Below are 18,956 nucleotides of genomic sequence, written 5' to 3' on the forward strand. Positions count from 1 at the left end.
TCTCTGCACCCACTGTCCCCGCACCCACTATCTCTGCACCCACTGTCTCCGCACCCACTGCCCCCGCACCCACTGTCTCTGCACCCTCAGGCCTAACAGCACCGACTCTAGGAGAGGGAGGCGTGGAAGCTACGGCATTACAGTTGCGTTTAACAGAGGTCTGCTCAGCATCCCTGCCGGCAGAGAAAGAAGGAGGTTGTCCTTCTAGAAGAGCTGCCCCCCGCTCTGAGTCACAGAGTCCAGCTGGAGTTCAGGTTGGGGAGACAAGGACGCGCGTGCCAGGAGCAAAGACACAGACCAAAGCCCAGCTCAGGGGCTAAGAAGGCTGCACAGGCCTCTAAGAGAAAGTCAGGGGTAATCTTCCCATCCCTGGGAGAGCCGGTCCCTGGAAGCCCGCACGGGACGACATGCGGCCCTTGTCACATGCAGAGCCCACCTGCAAAGATGCTGAACACACGGAGAGCCAGCACCGCCACTTTCTGCAGGATCACGATGGCTTCCGGGGGGTTCTGAAGCTGCTGGAAAATTTGACACATTTCCACGCTAAGGGAAAAAACAGACAATGGCATGAGAGGGAGAAAATCGGCAAGCCGTGTGCATCCCTGCTGTACACAGAAAGTCGTCACTGTCCTCCTCCACAACAGACCCCAGACACACAGGTGGCCATCCAGACCTCTCAGAAACACTGGGCCCCCCGCTCTGGAAGCATCAGTTCCGGGGCCAGGAAGCCAGCTATCTGCCCTTTCCTTGCCTTGATCCGTTCTCAAAAGCAAAGGTTCTGCCTTCCTTGGGGCCAAGGGTGGGAGAAAGGGAGTGGAGAAAGCCAGTAGAGAGAAATCTTATGGTTTACTATTTATGTACAGAGAATTCACAGCAGTGGATGAATTAGTATGTAAGTTTCTTATCTTTTAGCAAAATGGGTGTATCGTGCATGCGTGTGTGTGTGTGTTTGCATGCGTGTGTGTGCGTGTGTTTGCGTGTGTGTTGGTCTTCATGGGGTCCAATGGTGGTGTTGGGATAACGGCGTCCAGACCACTGTTTTACTAAGCAGTAATGCTGTAAAGTCCTAAAGGCTGGTTTTTCCTTTTGTAAAGCAAGTGCCCAGTGCAAACTTTAGTGGCAAATGCATGCATTTCGAAGGTATCTCAAAACCACGCATTACCAGCCACACCCCACAGAGGCGCCTCTGTTTGAAAGATCCTGGTTGACTTTGATAACTGCCCGTTCCCACCCATCACTTTTCCTCTTCTTGCACTTGAAGTGCCTTCTCTTAGGCTTTAAACTCACCAATAGAGAGAAAGAGCCTAGAAAACCTTAGGTTCCCACCCTCGGCCCCAAGGAAGGCAGAACCCCCAGCCGGCACTCTTTTCTATCTGTGGCCTCATTTTGTGACCCCAGCTATGCCATGTAGTTCCCAGAACTCGTCAGTCACAGCCCGTTACTTCTGCAGAGGGTCATGGAGGCGGCTGCTGAGGGCTGGCCCACCACGGCGGCGGTTCTGGACGGGCTGAGAGCCCCCACACAGCGGGGGCTCGTGCTCAGCTCTGCCATCACGCTGCTGGCCAAAAGGGCTCGGGAATTTTTTCTTGAACCCTGAATGGCTTTTGTGTCACACTTAAATGAGCCGACACTGTTTCAAAACTCAAAATTATCCTCAACGTCTGACAGAACTGAGTATGTAAGTAATAGGACCTGTGAAGCACCTGCCAAGGAGTTTATCCAAGTGTGTGTATATTCTTTTTTTCTTTTCTCTCTCTTTTTTTTTTTTTTTTTTTTGGACACTGGGTCACATCGACCAATGAACGGTACAACTACCCAAGGAAATTCCCCAAAATTCCTTGAAAAGGAACATCCTTGCTGAGGCCTGGAGATCGACAAGCCTCTCGGCTTCTGGAAACTCAGTGTTGAGTCAACCGGGTTAAGTCAAGTGCACGCACGCCGAGGGGACCGACATGGCGACATCACAAGCCTGAGTCCACGCTTCACTAGGAATTCTCCAGAACACTGTGACCACCAGAACAGGGTTTGTTTGCATGTTTAAATGCAAGGCAATGTTCCTACAGTGTGCTGTTTTAAATTTACTTTCCCCAAGGAATGAAACCTTCTGGAAAAAATAAAAAGTTTAAAATCCATCCTGCTTTTTGGAGCTGACTCCGAACGGCCAAAGAGCCACTTGCTTCAACACACCTAATGGGACCAGGGACCACCACCTGTCCTGGCAAACGTGGATGTTCTCCAGACAGGGTATTGTTTGTCCGTGGTTGGGAATCCCACCAGTCCTTAGAGAACATGGTTATCACATGTTAATGTGGAAGGTTCAGCGTGGGGGTGGTGTGTGTATATTTATCGGGACGAGAATGAGTTTACTGATTCTGTGCCCTATTGCCTGGGGTGTGGGCATCCTTGAGGTGAATAAAAACTGGGGTTTTGGGGCTCCTGGGTGGCTCAGTTGGTTGAGCGTCTGATTCTTGGTTTCAGCTCAGGTCAGGATCTCAGGGTCTCAAGATCGAGCCCTGCATCAGACTCCATGACCAGTGTGGAGTCTGCTTAAGATTCTCTCTTCCCCCCCCACCCTTCCCTCCTGTGCACTCTCTTTCAAATAAATGAATAAATTTAAAAAAAAAGAGGTGGGGTTTCTTCACAGTTATACCAGGTAATTGCAGATTCAAGAGGATCTGACATTGTTTGATGCTTTTGAAGGTAAGGCAAAATAATACAGAATCCTCTCGGGAAGCCAGATTCAAGGGCAGTGGGCTGCTCTAAAATAGAGAACAAAATGGAGAGGTTTTATTTTTAGGTATAATAAAAATAGAGTGGAATTGGTGGATATTTTGGGGGCAGGAAATAGTTATTCCTGAATTGGGTTTTAGTGCCACAGAAAGACAAACATTTATCATTGTCATTTCTGGGCCAAATCAAACATGATGGTGTGTAGAGCTGTGTAATGGTCACCATCGGGTAGTGCATACTTTGGTAAATTGTGGGATTTTAATTATTACAATTTAGTTGTGCCTAAAAGATCACGGACCTGGAAGCAAAAGGAACATGATTTCATTTTCTGTACAGACACCAAAGGCCACCATCTCCCTCATGATGTGGGTGTGTTGTATTGGGTAAGACATCGAACTGCTCTAAATCTGGGCTTCCCAGCCCCCAGTATGAGGAATGTGGTGTTTGAAAGCCTAGAGCATACTCACAAATCACCTGGGCATCTTGGTAGACCGTGGGCCCTCGGTAGGCAGGTAGGAGATGGGCCAGGGCACCTGCTCTCACGTGAGCTGCTGGCCCCACAAGCTCCCGCCGCAGAGAGAAGGGCTCCATCAGACCTCAAACCCATGAGCAATCTGATGGCCGACTGGGGACATTCTGCGTCTTCCCCATGGAAGAAGCCGATGATAAGTAGAGTGAAAACAGAGGGAGAAGGAAAGCAAGTAATCGCTAAGCAGAGGACACAGGGAACGTAGCCTTGTGAGCTTAGTGACCAGGTGTCGGCCACACAGCCAGTCCACAGCCCATTCGTTCCTACCCTTGGTGGACGGTATAAATGCCCTCCCCGGAGAACCAGAAACATCTGATGAAAACTGGTGTTGATGGAGTATACATGTTGCCAAGACCGCCTCCAGCTCACTCGGAAACTCAGAGCAGAGTGTACTGTCCCACACAGTGGGGAGTGGGATCAGAGGCAGTGCAGAGGTGAAGCGAGAAGCTCTGGAAGGCAGCATGCAAATGTCAAAGGAGTGATAGTTCTTCAAGCCAGGAGACCCTTGTCTCACTACCGAGGAAATCCTGCCAAGTTATAAAAAACGGCTGGATCGAGGCACTGCCCTATTGCAACAGAACCAGCAGAAAACAAGTCAAACTCTCTGGCAGATGAGTGAGGGTTTGGTGGCACCTCCAGTCTCCCCGTGGGATGAAGAGAAAGGTAGGAGCAGGCAGGGACCACAGGCCATCCAAAGGTACTGTCACACACAAGAAGGAAGGATTGGGACAGAGCAGTGTCTCAGAGACTCTGCACACCCAGGACACAAATCCTCCAACCTGAAGCAGTAGAAACTTCCAGAACACGATGAGTGACAGGATCAGAACAGGGCTCCCCTCACCTGTCTCTCAGACATGGGGGCAGAGCTTGGAGCTGGATCAACCACAGCGTTGGGCTGAACCTAAAGAGGGAGAAAGCTGGGGCGCCTGGCTGGCTGTCGGTAGAGTGCATGACTCTGGATCACGGGGTTGTAAGTTTGAGCCCCATGTTGGGTGCAGAGATAATGTAAAATCTTTAAAGAGAAAAGAAACCAAGAGCTGCCTGTCCCTTCCCAGTGGTGGTTACAGCTGAAAGCACAGTTCTCTGCATGGACTGCATATAGTCTTACACTCTTACCTGTCTACCAAACAGAGAGATCTTTGGCAGCCAGAGGATAGAAACAGAAAAACTGTGTATGCACTTAGCTCTGGACAAGTGAAGAGAAGAGAACGAAGTTTTTACTTTTGGAAAAAGGAATAATGTACTGTCAAACACCGCTGGATAAATCCAAAACATATGGGAATGCCAAATCACAAGTCAAGTCACGAAGACACCAGACTCGAGTCACTGGATGTCGGAACTGACTCCAGTGTGCAATCGAGATGAAGTCCAGAACCATACCTTACCTGGTTCCAGGCCATTCCTGCAGGGTCCTGTTTTGCAGTTACTGCAAGGGAGCAAAAAGGAAGTGAGTTGGGGGTTTCATTACCTTTGGTCCATCAATGGGACCTCTTGCCAGTACTCAATCAAAGCGATTAATCCCTTCAGGAATTGCTCGAAATTTGATGACAGCTGAAGGATGGAAGGAAAACCAGCCACCACCTTTTTGGTCCTCTCTCCTTTTTCCAATGTGATCTTCTTCCCAGTGGCTACATGAACAAGACTCTCAAAAATGGGCTGGAACAAAGTTCTCGTGGCATTTATCCACTGAGAGTTATCTAGGGGAAGTTCCTTCCTCAAGAGAGCCATTCTCTTTAACACGATCTGGACTGCTTCTTTAAGCTGTTGATGAGTTACATTCTGAATCAGAGACATGTTGGAAAACAAAGGTCCACTTGGGCCACCTCTTCCACCGGAGACCTCCCCAGCTGTTTCTATGGCTTTCAAAAGGTTATCTGGATGCTGAGCAAATGCCAGCCACAGATTAGAGACATGCCAGTCATCCTTCTCTAAGTCACTCCAAAGAGCTTCCAAGGTGAGATCAATCATCCTTCTTAAATAAGTCCCAATTCCGATGATGTCTTGTGATAGCATTTCATCCAAAAACAGGATCACTTCCTGGGTTCTTTCCCACGTTGTATCTTGAGGGTAACTATCATTGGGAAGTGGATTAGGATGTAAGAAGTCTATCTGGTTGATGATATTATTTATAGGAACTAAGCAATCCAAAACTTCTTCCCATACGCTGAGTGAATCCATCGCAAATATTTGGGTCCCATTATTAAAAGCTACCACAAGATGCTCCATGTCTCCCAAACTGCTTTTCAGAGAAGTTAAAAATTCAGTGATTTCTTTCAAAATATCAGAAAAGTCCTTGGACTGGTTCATATATGAGAATGTGCTTGCAGACATGTTAACATCAGAGTCTTGCAAAATATTAGGTTTGACCCCAATCATCCCAAAAGCCAAGTCAAGAAATGGTGTCAACAAGTTGCTTCTATTTTCTGATGTGAAATGGTCTACATTCTTCAAAGTACCTATTTTTCTCACAACATTTCGAACACTTTGTCGCAAAACAGTATAGAGACTGTCAAAGAATTTCATAGCATCAGTGGTATTGGGGATGGAATGAGTTTCAAATATGGTGGCCACCTTCCGGGCAACTCTTGTGGCTAGCCCGAGAAGCTCCACAGCGGAGGTCACCGAGGTGGCAAGGTCTCTCATCTCAGCAGTGTCCCTCACCAGCATGGTCAGGGTATCAGACATCTCCAAGAGAGGTTCTGGGGCATCACTTTCTCCACCAGCTCTTGAGATAACACCAAGCAATCTCTTGGTAATGTCTAATGTTGCCCTGTTTCTTAGAGGGAATGAATTATTTATGAAGGAAAGCAAACTAGTTAGATTGGAAAGTATAACTTCTCGGAGTGTAGGATACAAGTCACGGAAACCCTCGTGAGGAGAGTGTACAAGCACGTCCAGGAGACGTGCTATCTCTGTAGAACTTTCTCTCACAAGCTGGAGAGATGACCTAAGATTGTGACTGAGATGGAGGAGATCCTCAGAGCTGTTCGTGTGGAAAAGCAACTGACTCACGGCCGCAAGAAACTCCGAATTATTTTCAGTCTTATTTTTCCCTGGGGTTTCCCTTAGAAGAGCATTAAATAAATCTCTCATGAACTTCAGTCCTCGATGATGATCGAAATGAAATTGTCCATTGTCTAAAATAAATGAACTTTTGACTAGATGATTTAGAGTCTCCTTTAAACTTGAGAAAATGCTCATCAGTCTGTCTTCTTTTGAGGCAGTAAGAAATTGATCCAGTGTCAGAATTTCTAGGATTTTATCCCTTGGGACAAAACTGCAAATAAACATTTTTGAATTTCATGTTTATCAGTGGAAGGATCAGAACCTAGAGGCCTATGTTTGTGTCACAGTAGCACCATGGGGGAATCACCCTGACTACAAGATGACACGCTAACACACATTCCAGATGAAAATTAATATTTTGGCGCCGAATAATGAGAAGGGTGGAGGAATTTCACAGAGAACCCCATTGCGATCCCTCCGACCTAAACGCTTCAAAAGCCACAGACTTCCAGCTTTTCTAAAACCGGAGGAAGGTGAAATCTATATAAATTGTTTCTCACTGCAAGAGGGAACACCCTTCTGAAAGTTCGAAGTCCCAGCAACTCGCTCAGATGGGTGATGGCTCTGTACTGCGTCAGTGAGGCGAGGCTGAGTGACAGCCCACCCCCTAACTAACTAACTAATGTTCATCTCAGTGGATTCCCTCAGGAGAGTGGAGGATGAAGGGAAGTCAGTAGCCAGTGTGCAGCATAAACACTAACCCAGGTGCTGCTGGGAAGCGACTGTGCAGGAGTGATTAACGCCCCTGATGAGTAAACTCGGACATGGGAAGACGGGATTTTGTCCTGGGTGGGCCAGACTTCATCAGTTGAAGGGCCTTCAGAGCGGGCTTCAAACTTCCCTGACCTCGCAACCCCAGACAGCAACTGCTCTTCTCTCCAATCACCCTGCCCCCCACAACGGTCTCCTGTGGAAGCGCGCCCTCCGCACAGCCTGCTTAGCCAGTGCTCACAAGCAGACGAACCCGTTCTTTGAATTAAATCCTTGTACTGGTTCTACGTCAGGGGCCGGGCCCTGACTGATACACACATGCAAGGCTGAACTGGAGTATCCCTCCTGCCTTCTCACTAGCAAGCTTCCAATAGAAGGAAAAAAAATAAATATGAGAGAAACATAATGTGACCATCAGTTATAAAATGTTAGATTAACTGGAATAAAAATATTTGAACATCTCACTGGTGATGAGACAGTGACTACATCACTTCAAATAGTGACAAAGCGTATGCATATACATACATAAAAACTAATGCTGGGAGTGCCTGGGCGGCTCAGGCAGTGAAGCATCTGCCTTTGGCTCAGCTCTTGATTCCGGGGTCCTGGGATCGAGTCCTGTGTCTGGGTCCTTGCTCAGCAGGGAGTCTGCTGCTTCTCCCCTTGCCTGCCATTCCCCCAGCTTGTGCTTGCTCTCTCCCTCCGTCTCCCTTCCTCTCTCTCTCTCTCTCTGTCAAATAAGCAAATAAATAATCTCAAAAAAAAAAACCCAACTAACTAATGTTTAAGTTCCATATAAAATAGAACTTCGTAACTATTTGCATAACCCGAGAACGTAAGAGAGCATAAGTGATTAATCGCCAGGGGCTAGGTTTCTGTACGTGTTTACTACTTAGATGACAATCATCAAAATTATTTCACCATGATATTTTAATGAAATCTCCATTGAGACAAAATTCCCTTCGAAGATCATCCAAGGGTGATGGGTACAGAAGTGCTGTTACTGATGTTTATACGCTCCAGGAAATAAAAATCAATTGTAACATACAACAACCTCACTTACTATACAAAAAAAGAAAGAAAGAAAGAAAGAAAGAAAGAAAGAAAGAAAGAAAGAAAGAGAGAGAGAAAGAAAGAAAGAAAAGAAAAGAAAAGTCTCAGGGCACCTGGCTAGCACAGTCTGTTAAGCGTCCCACTCTTGATTTCAGCTCAGGTCATGATCTCAGGGTCATGGGATTGAGCCCATCAGGGTCTGTGCTCTGCACAGAGTCTATTGGAGTCTCTCTCCTTCTCCGTCTGCCCCTTCTCCACCACCCCAAACATTTTCTCTCTCTCCCTCTCTCAAAGAAATAAATAAATCTTAAGAAAAAAAAGTAGACTTACCTCAACTCTGCAATGATGTCTTTGTGGAAGGCCTTTAGCAGAAGAGATATTCTGTTCTCAGAATTTTCCTCTAGCAAAAATGAGAAGAATGTTTTCAAAACCTGTTCCATGAAATCCACTACGCTTCTCGGAGGAAGGATTATTTTCTCACCATTTTCTGACTGTGTCCGGTTCAAGGTGAGCTTAACAAAATTCATTATGTGAAGGTCACTATCACTTGAATTTGAGGCTGCCTCTGGAGACCTCCCAGTTAAATTACTGATTGAATTAATTAGGAAACTTTCAAAAAGGAATTGAACAAGTGAGAAATTAGTCAGCTGTTCTTGGCTTAGCAGTTGCATAAGATGGGCAACATCAGAATTACCTTCCCTAGAAATGGTTTTAAGAAGCCCCCAAAAGGTAGCAATATCTTTGTTGGTCAACAAAGCTAGATCATCAGTTGAGCTCTCATTGGCCATAAGAAGAAATAATGTTTGAATCATTCCAGAATCATCTTCCTTTGCCCATTTACGAAGCCAGGTTTTTACGACCAACAGAAAATCTTCAACGACTTCTGATATCCTCAATGACGATGAGCCCAGGCTTTCGAAAAAATGGGCAAGTTGCAAAGTTACATTTTGAAGAGTCTCTGAATTAAGCATCTGAATTTCTCTGATAATTTCAGAAAGCTGGGGTTTGATAGGAAAGTTGTGGCTTAGATTGGCCATGATTTCTTCAAGCTCCATCCCTAGATCCTCAAAGTAAGAAGAGTGGAAAGTTTTTTCTCTTTTTTTAGTAAAACTTGATGGTGCTTCTAAACTACTGCCTGTCAGGTTCACATCGAGAAATGTCTCAGATGGAGGTTCTAGAGAATGGGGGCTCTTTTCTAGGTGCTGATCCCCAGAAGGCAACTTCATGATCTTTTCAAAATTCAAGGAAATCTTATTTCGAACAGATGCCTCTGTGCCTTCACTAAGGTTAAGGATCTTGCTTAAACTAGCTAGTGTATCAAGAATGTGTTCATCTGATGGAATTTTTGTAAAGTTAACATTTTTTAATTTTGCTATGATTTGCGAAACAATTTGCCTTATGGGGCCACTGGGACAAAGTTCAGAGATGCTACCATTGCTTTGATTTTCAAAAGACGGGACAAATGGTAACACTTTATGCCAAAATTCCTGCATGGTTTTCACAAGCGAAATTTTAACATGGAAGACTTCGGAAAGCTCCAGAAGAATGGAATTCCAGTCCACTAGTTCACGAATTACACAGACCATCTTCCTCGTAATCTCCTTCTGTGAACCTTTGTCCAAACATTGTAAACCTTCACCTGGGAGAGAGACGTGGAGGTAGTCGAGCAGGCTGGCCACTTTGGTATAAAAGGAAGATGGCATGAGCTCATGGGATTTACAGCCTTCTAACTTTGGATTCTGCTGAAACCCAGAAGTTGTGTGATTCCAGCACCAAACCACAGGAAGGCAAGTGAAAGCCTCGGAAAGAATTCCTGGTTTCTCCGCTATTAATTCAATTGTGTCCAAAAGAGTTTTTATCATGTTAGCAAAGTCTTCCTTGGTGACATTGGAAATGCTTATGCCATGAAGGAGCGTGAAGTTATAGACATCCTTGAGGAGTTCTGTGATGTTTTTATCAACTCCCCTCTGCAGGAGCCTTACAGCATGGGGAAGCATGTAGTACACGTCTATCACGACATTCACATCATCCTTAGGGAACAAGCGTGAGAACTTCAGCAGATGATTGACATTCCAAGAATGTGAGCTGTCTACAAATTTTTCCACCAAGCCTACAAGCAGGTTGGCCCCCAGATTGTGGGTACCTAAGCTACTGATATTCTTAAAGAAATCCGTTAGGCTTTCGCTCATTTGCTCAAGTTGGTCGACCAACAGGTCTATGTCTGTCTTCTTGAGAGTGCGCAGGAGAGACGCTACCTTCTTGAAAACTTGAATATCACCCAGATCTTGTGGAATATTGTGAAGAACTGAGGGCACCAGGGAGTTGAACACATCCCGAATCAGTTGGATGGCAAGACCTACAGCATTCATGATTTTGTGGGGCATTACTGGTGGTGGATTTTGGAGATCATGAGACAGGTTGAAGAGAAGGTAGCTGGCTAGATGATAAAAGGAATGGCCTAAACTGTTGACATCCTTTTCTTTTGAACTGGTAGCAAATAGGTTTAGATACTTTTCAGATGTAGAAGAGAAGTCATTTTCTCGGAGGTGAGTGGAAATACCTTTCATAAGTTTCTGAATTTCCTTCCCCAGAGCTACTAAATGCAACCAAAGATTTGTAAACTGGCTAGGTATGTCATCTGACAACTCTAGGGGTCTTAGAATTAATTCAGTAAGACGCGTCCAGTTGGATTGAGATACAAAATCAAAGTCTCTCGTCAGGTTGTTGATAACCATCCTTACTTGGTTTGTGGAATTATTGAAAAGGGTTAGCAAGATCTCAAATTTGGGTACCTTTTCCCTTTCAAAGACTTCGGTGAGTATGACATTCAGAAAGTCGGTTACATTTTTCAATACAATATTCACACAATTTGTATCTGACTTATTCAGTGTGCAGTGAGGTCCCTTCATACCGAGAATCCAAGCAGCAAGTTTCAGTGTAGAATTAATTTTGTCTCCCACGTCTCTGAAACTCCTCCGGTTACCCTGAAGGTAGTCGTGTGCAACACTGGAGTTGTACATCACGTACAGGTGGTTCGTGATGTCTATCCATGTGACGCATCCCTTCAGTTTGCTAATCGTGTCCTCGGAGGAAAATGTGGAATTTAACATGGCCAGAATACGTAATGTCTTCTGTGACGTATTTACGTATAAACCATCTTCCAAAATAAACTCGGTAACATTTTGGAAAATCCCGGCACAGGACAATAAATCTTGGTCATGTGACACATTTAGAAGCAATAACATTGCTTCTCTTAGCTCAGTGAGGACACTGTCACGCCGCACTCCATAATTTGTAATGTTATTTGTAAGAAAGTGATTTATCAGTTGTACGTTTCTGTCGATGTATGCTGAGGTGTTGCTCAATTCCACGAAAACGTCAAGCAGAGAATAGAAAAACTCTCTGCTTGCATTTGTGTTTAACGGAAATGTGTTTAGCTGATGCAGGGCAGTTTCCATGGTAAAAAGGGCTTTCCTTACCTGCTCGGGGCTAAGTGACTTTACCCCAACTAATGCATCACCCAATACTACCCAGAGGTCTCTGAGAGTCAAAAAATCATCCCAATCGTGAAAGCCATCAGCTTGAGTTACATTTTTAAACAAATCCAATAGGAGTCTGGCAGGGCGATGGGTGGGAAACATTCCCTGGCAGCTTTCAGAAATTCTCACATCACTTTCCAATTCATCCAGAAGCTGAGTGAGACCAACATGGAGAGGAGTGAAAACATTCATGTCAAGCTGGAAGAGAAGAGATACGCCTCCCCAGATTTCAGTCCACATCTGAAGCCATGAGACCGTACAGTGAACAGCCATGAACTCATTGAACGTCCTGCCATCCGCTGAGAGGTTGGAAAGAATTTGTGTCCATGGAAGAATAAATGAAGACCCTCTATCTTTTGAGTAATTCACAGAAGAGATGTTCTTATTATCCAAGGCAAAGCATTCATTGCCCAATGGGGCTTTGACTGATTCGTTGAAGAGTTGGCTCATGTATTGAAAGAAGGAAATACGGAAATCTTTGTCTACCAAGAACAGCTGTTTGAGGCCTGTCAATGTAGCAGGGATCACTTCCAGTTCTGGGCCCTCAGTAGACATCAGGGATTGGGCCTGAAGCTCCAAGTAGTTAAAAATTGAAAGCAACTGCTGACAATGAGATCCCTCAGAAAGTCCCTCAAGAACTCCTGTTGTCACATACAAAAATTCAAATGCTTTACCGATGTTTTGAAAATCAAATTGCTTTATGATATCCAAGATGCGCTCTGAGGTTTGTGCAAGGAAAGATAGCAAAGCCTCTGTACTTGGAATGCTCAAGAGTTTATAAATACATTCAAAACATGAAGCATAAATCTTCAGAAGCAAAGCTGAATCGTTGTCCTGGAAGATGTCTAGATATATCTTAGTCAAGACCGTGTCCACGGCTCGTCTTTCGGGCTCAGAAAGGGCTGAGAAAAGTTCAGACGCATTCCTTATAGCGTAGACTGTGTCTAGAGCTTCAAATACTTGTCCTTCCTTCAGAAATCCGAGCTCATAGAGACTGCTTATCACAGTTTCACTCAAATGTACAAAGTCCATTTCCATAGCTGGCAATCGTGGCCAGTCTGACTGGAACAACTGGGAAAAGTTAAGGCTCTTGGTAAGAACCCTCTCATCTTCTGTGACTGAAAAATTAAGAAGTGTAGACACAGTTTCCAGCCTGACTCTTTCTTCTTTTGAAATGCCATACATCCACAATTCCAGGAGCTTGGGATCAATTTCAAAAAGTACTAATTCCATGAACCTCAAAATATTATCTGATTCGTTCTTTATCCAGAGACTTTCAAGAGACCCTATTTTGTCGATCACCACTTTGCCAAATTCCAAAAGTTTCTGAGTAGCAATAGCAGATGTGTCGCTCTCTAAACTTCTTGAATGGTTGACCCACAACTGGCTTGTGTTCAGAAGAGTCTCACTGAGAGATGGGAGGTCATGGAATTTGGGCACGCTGGGTGAGTCGAAAGGATCAGGCAATAATTCCTCCAAAAATCTCACAAAAGATAAAAAAAAGTTTATTTCCTCATCCTCGAGGGAATGCAACTTCTTTTCCATCATGAGAAGTTCCTTTGTGGAATTCAAGACTCTACAATGTTAATGGAATTGTCTTAGTATCCAAATAAATAGATAAATAAATTCAAGACAAATTCAGTGTATCAAATTTTCAAAGTAATACGCGTATTTAGAGGAAAACATAAATGGACTGTTTGCTACACAGTATATTTCACAACTGGAATTGAATCGTTGTGAGTATTCCAAAGTGTTTTAGAAAGTCACAATGCAGATGCCTATACGTAGCTTAAAATCTGCCTCCTGCACCAAAAACAATGCATTTTAAATTATTTTACTCCATGATTTCATACGAAGGATCATTAAAGGTAAGTTTGCTACATATGTCAGAAGAATCTGAGGATTCGATTCCTTGTTGTGTCTCAGAATGTCTTGGTTAGAGTACGGAGAGGGGTATAGGGAGAGGGAGAAGCAGACACCCCGCTGAGCAGAGAGCCGAGTGTGGGGCTCCCTCCCAGGACCCTGAGATCATGACCTGAGCGGAAGGCAGATGCTTAACTAACTGAGCCCCTCAAGTGCCCAGAAACTCATGATTTTAGATAATGTGCTTTCTCTCCAGGTGCCTACTTGTAAAATGCACACAGTTCTCAAAGGAGCACATCAGGGGTTCCGACAAGTCCACACTCATAACAGAGGTCCACATGTGGAGAAGTCTACTAACTTCCACTAACTCGGGAGTCACCAGTCCACTCTTTAAATCCTTGGGGACCTATGTGCTTGAGTTTAGAAAGACAACATGGTGGGGGGGCGGGCACCTGGGTGGCTCAGTCGGTTGAGAGTCTGACTCTTGATTTTGGCCGTGGTCACAATCTCAGGGTCGTGAGACCAAGCCCCACATGGGGCTCCACACTCAGCCTAGAGTCTGCCAGAGAGTATCTCCCTCTCCTTCTCCCTCTGCCCCTCTCCCGCTCATGCTTGCTCTCTTGCTCTAAGTAAAAAGAAGTAAAATATTTTAAAAAATGTAAAAAGATGACATGGTTCACGTATCAGGTATGTATTAATGCCCCCTCCACCCGTGGGGACTGGGGCAGACCCCCAACTCATGAACCCTCCTGGCAGTGAGACCTGAGATGGGCGGACCGTGTTGGGGTCTCTGTGGAAGGAGCTGTGAGACCCCCGTAAGAAAAGCCTCCATGTCCAGACTTTGAAAGACACATTGAAAAATTGTGGATAAGGATTTTCACCTGTATTGGCTACTAATACCTTCAAGGCTGAATTCCTTCCTAAACCTCTTTCACTCTATAATCCTGTCGGCTAAGGCACAGTCTTGACACGGGACAGACACAGAAGAGATGAAATGATGAATATTGCTTTCTCCCATCTAATAGCTGGGATCTGGGAGCAGAAGGTACAGTCTTCATTTAGTTTACTTTCTTTCTTTTAAGATTTTATTTATTTAAGTGAGAAAGCGAGAGAGAGAGAGAGAGAGAGAGAGAATACACACGCTCAAGGAAGAGGCACGCCATCATTTAATTTACTCTTATTTGCAAGACAGTGGCGACTTTGAACCAGGAAACACTGAGAACATTCTCCAGGGAACTTCTCTAGCAAGAACAAGAAAGCTGTGCTATTAGGAATTCCATACGGATCTTGTTCAAGTCCAGCCTTGCATAGAGATACATACACAGCTGGGGTGCCTGGGTGGTTCAGTGGGTTAAGCCTCTGCCTTCAGCTCAGGTCATGATCTTAGGGTCCTGGGATCGAGCCCTGTGTTGGGCTCTCAGGTGTGGGGAGCCTGCTTCCCCCTCTGCTCCTCCTCCCACTCGTTTTCTCAAACTCCTCTCTCTCTCAAGTAAATAAATAAAATTAAAAAAAAAAAGAGCAGTGTGAGCAAGGGCTGCAGTAGAAGTAACTAGAACCACTGGTAGAAGTACAGCTCCACATCGCTACATCACTTTACAGTTTGTAAGGCACTTTCCTAACTACAGTTGTAGTTCAGTCCTACAGAAGCCTGTTGGGATATACACCAGTATCTCCAAGTCATGGAAAAAGAAATATTTCATATATACACACACACACACACACACACACACACACACACACACATATAAACATATATATACATATATAAAATTTTAATACATAGAAATTTAATACATATACAATTTTAATATATAGAAAATTTTCTATAATATATAGAAATACAATTTTAATATATAGAATTTTTTTTTTAAATTAGCAGATTCACGCAGCTATTATATGGCTGGAACAGGACATGGCCCAGAGTTTTTCTTTTGCTGAATAGCTTTGGAACTTTGGTGTGCACCAGAACCACGTGCAGAATTCCTTAAATCTACAGAAAGCCGGGTCCTCCACACAGCCAAGGTTTAGCATATCTGGGGCAGGCTCCAGGAATTTGTATTCTTTTTTTTTTTTAATTTTATTTATATATTTGTTGGGAGGAGAGAGAGCACAAGCAGGGAGAGCAGCAGGCAGAGGAAGAAGCAGGCTCCCCGGCGGAGCAAGGAGCCCGATGCAGGACTCGACCCCAGGACCCTGGGATCATGACCTGAGCCGAAGGCAGATGCTTAACTGACTGAGCCACCCAGGTGTCCCAGGAATTTGTATTCTTAACAAACTTCACAGATAAGTTTGATCCGTTCCCAAATTTAAAAGCTATGTCCTAATGCAAAGCTTCTGTCAACACACCCCAGAAGCAATAAATAAAGTGTCCTTTAAACCACATACAGGGGACCTGCATGGCCCAGTCGGTTACCCGTCTGACTCTTGGTTTCTGCTCAGGTCATGATCTCAGGGTCGTGGGACTGAGCTCCATGTCAGGCTCCACGCTCACTGCAAAGCCTGCTTAAGGCTCTCTGTCCCTCTCCCTCTGACCCCCCAACTCTCTGAAATAAATAAATGAATAAATATTAAACCCCCGGGATATCCAGGGCGCGTGGCTGGCACAGCCGGGGGAGCATACGACTCTGGATCTCAGGGTTGTGAGTTCAACCCCCACACTGGGTGTAGAACTTGCCTTCAAAGATAATAATAAATAAATAAAGTGGGAAGCTCATGTATTAAAAAATTAAAGAAAGAAGCTGTATACCATCTCCGTAATTATACATGAGAATTTCTGTCTGAATGCATGAGCAGCATATAAACTGGCGATTTAGTTCCAAAGCTCACTTCTCTCCCAAAAGTCCCCAGAGCTCCCAGAATCTTCAGTCACGGATCCCGTGTCTAAAGTACACAACTGGATGAGACTATTATCCAACCAATCCATTTTTGGAGCATCTATTATAAATCATGCTTTTGAAGGAAAATCTTACAACTATCATTTGTGTTTCTTTTCAAAATCCATGGAAACAGGAGTCATAAATGCTATGGGGCAAATAATATCGAATGCCTAATATGAAATATGGCATCCACAGTCACATCAGGAGTTCACATTTTAAAGCAAGTGTTTCCTGAGGCACCTGGGTGGCTCAGTGGGTTGAGCATCCCACTCTTGATTTCGGCTCGGGTCATGATCTCAGGGTTGTGAGATCGAGCCCCACATGGGGTTTCACGCAGGACATGGAGACTGCTTGAGATTCTCTCTCTCCCTCTCCCTTCCCCCACCCCCGCTCACCCTCTCTCTCAAACTCTCTTAAAAAATAATAATAATTACATAAATAAATAAAGCAGACATTTCCTATAAATAGGTTTTGCTTGTCTCAGATAATAGTTAAATCAAAACCTGGAAGTTGAATTTTGAAAACTTACCTGGAGATGGAAGCAGCTGGAGACTTGAGTAAATTACCCAAAAATGTGAAATAATTATCAGTGATGGCTTCCCAATCCATGTTTTCTTCATAACAAGGAGATTCCTCAGAGAAATCTAAACAGAAAGGCATGTCATGTATTGATTTCAAGTTGGACACAACAGTCAAATCTACCAAAGGGAAGAACGCTTTAGTGGTTTTCTTAATCTGGTTGAAAATAAAACAAAGAAGGATTAGAAATCCTTGTGATTTGGCTTCTGCATCTGGCCAAGGTCAACTGCCACTGGCCATCAAGCAGTATAGAGAGTGATCCACAGAAAACAGGAGGTAATTAAGGTGAGACCCATGATTATCCCGTCTGTTGCCTTAAAGAAAGTATCCCAGGACTGACCCAGGAGGTGGAACCAAGTGGAGCTAGTAGGCACCTTGAGTAGATGGGATGAAGGTTGGAGTACAAAAGACTGCACAGACACACAGAACAGACTCCAAGGAGAGAGCTGCACAGACGGAGCACTTTCTGTATGCCTCCTTCAAGTATTCAGCTGAGGATAAATCAGTGCATGCTGGTGAAGAAACCCCCTGAGACCAGGGAAAGATCCACCCAAAAAGATTCAAGAAAAGTGTCCAGTGGTCAGTCACGTGGGCCAGGAACAAATTCTGTTTCCATCAGCCAGACTGGAACAATCCACAGTTCTCATTAGACAGTGAGTACAAGATGTAAAATGGGTCTTGCCTCAGTCCTGGGGCATATTTGCAACCACACCGAATACCATCCCAGTCCTGCCTAGCAAACCTTAAAAGCCAGATCCTAAAGGATCAAACTCTTTTCAAGAACATGAAAAACAGGGGCACATGGGTGGCTCAGTTGGTTAAATGTCAGCCTTTGGCTCAGGTCATGATCTCAGAGTCCTGGGATCGAGCCCCATGTCGAGGTCCCCACTCAGCAGAGAGTCTGCTTCTCCTGCTGATGCCCTTGATTTGTTCTCTCTCTCACTCAAATAAATAAATGAAATCTTAAAAATAAAAAAAGAACATTAGAAAACAAAACAACCACAAAACAAAGGTAAAATCATAATGTTTGTCATCTAATAAAAAATTACTGGGCATGCAAAGAAGCAAGAAAATGTGACCCATAGTTAGGATAAAAACATAAGAAATCTAAACTAACCCAGAATAAGATGGCACTGGCACAAAAACAGACAGACACATAGATCAATGCAACAGAACAGAGGCCTCAGAAAATAAACCTACAGTTATATGGTGAAGTAATCTATAACGAAGGAGGCAAGAATGCTCAACTGGTAAAAGACAGTCTGAACAAATGGTGTTGGGAGAACTGGACCACTTTCTTACACCATCCACAGAAATAAACTCGAAATACAATGAAGATCTAATGTGAAACCTGAACCCATAAAACTCCTCACAGAAAACATAGGCAGTAAACTCTTAGACATCAGACCTAGCAATATTTTTTTGGATCTATCTCCTCAGGGAAGGGCAACAAAATCAAAAATAGACTATCAGGACTCCATCAAACTAAAATGCTTTTTGCACAGTGAAGAAAACATCTTTAACAAAACTAAAAGGCAACCTGCTGACCGGGAGAAGATATTTGCAATTCATACTTCCAATAAGGAGCAAACATCCAAAATAAGTAAAGAACTCATTCAACTCAACAACAACAACAACAATCTGATTTTTAAAAATGTCCCCCGCTGTTCATAGCAGCAATGGCCACCGTCACCAAACTGTGGAAAGAGCCAAGATGCCTTTCAACAGACGAATGGATAAGGAAGATGTGGTCCATATACACTATGGAGTATGATGCCTCCATCAGAAAGGATGAATACCCAACTTTTGTATCAACATGGACGGGACTGGAGGAGATTATGCTGAGTGAAATAAGTCAAGCAGAGAGAGTCAATTATCATATGGTTTCAATTGTGGAGCATAAGGAATAACATGGAGGACATGGGGAGATGGAGAGGAGAAGGGAGTTGGGGGAAATCGGAGGGGGAGATGAACCATGAGAGGTTGTGGACTCTGAGGAACTAACTGAGG

General features: G+C 44.3%; 1 protein-coding gene across 1 annotated transcript in view; it reads right to left on the minus strand.

Annotated features, from left to right (window-relative positions):
- The window catches only part of LOC111157011 (ATP binding cassette subfamily A member 13), a 326,661-nt gene that overhangs the window by 260,730 nt on the left and 46,975 nt on the right, over positions 1–18,956 (minus strand). Inside the window, exons 17-20 of the mRNA XM_022518213.1 lie at positions 16,897–17,011; positions 8,420–13,204; positions 4,728–6,536; positions 437–543 (exon numbers count right to left, since the gene is read on the minus strand). Coding sequence (XP_022373921.1) covers positions 437–543; positions 4,728–6,536; positions 8,420–13,204; positions 16,897–17,011 — 6,816 coding nt within the window. The remainder of the gene's footprint in view (positions 1–436; positions 544–4,727; positions 6,537–8,419; positions 13,205–16,896; positions 17,012–18,956) is intronic.

Source organism: Enhydra lutris, unplaced genomic scaffold, assembly GCF_002288905.1.
Source record: "Enhydra lutris kenyoni isolate GAN:26980312 unplaced genomic scaffold, ASM228890v2 scaffoldscaffold51, whole genome shotgun sequence".
NCBI classification, from domain to species: Eukaryota; Metazoa; Chordata; class Mammalia; order Carnivora; family Mustelidae; genus Enhydra; species Enhydra lutris.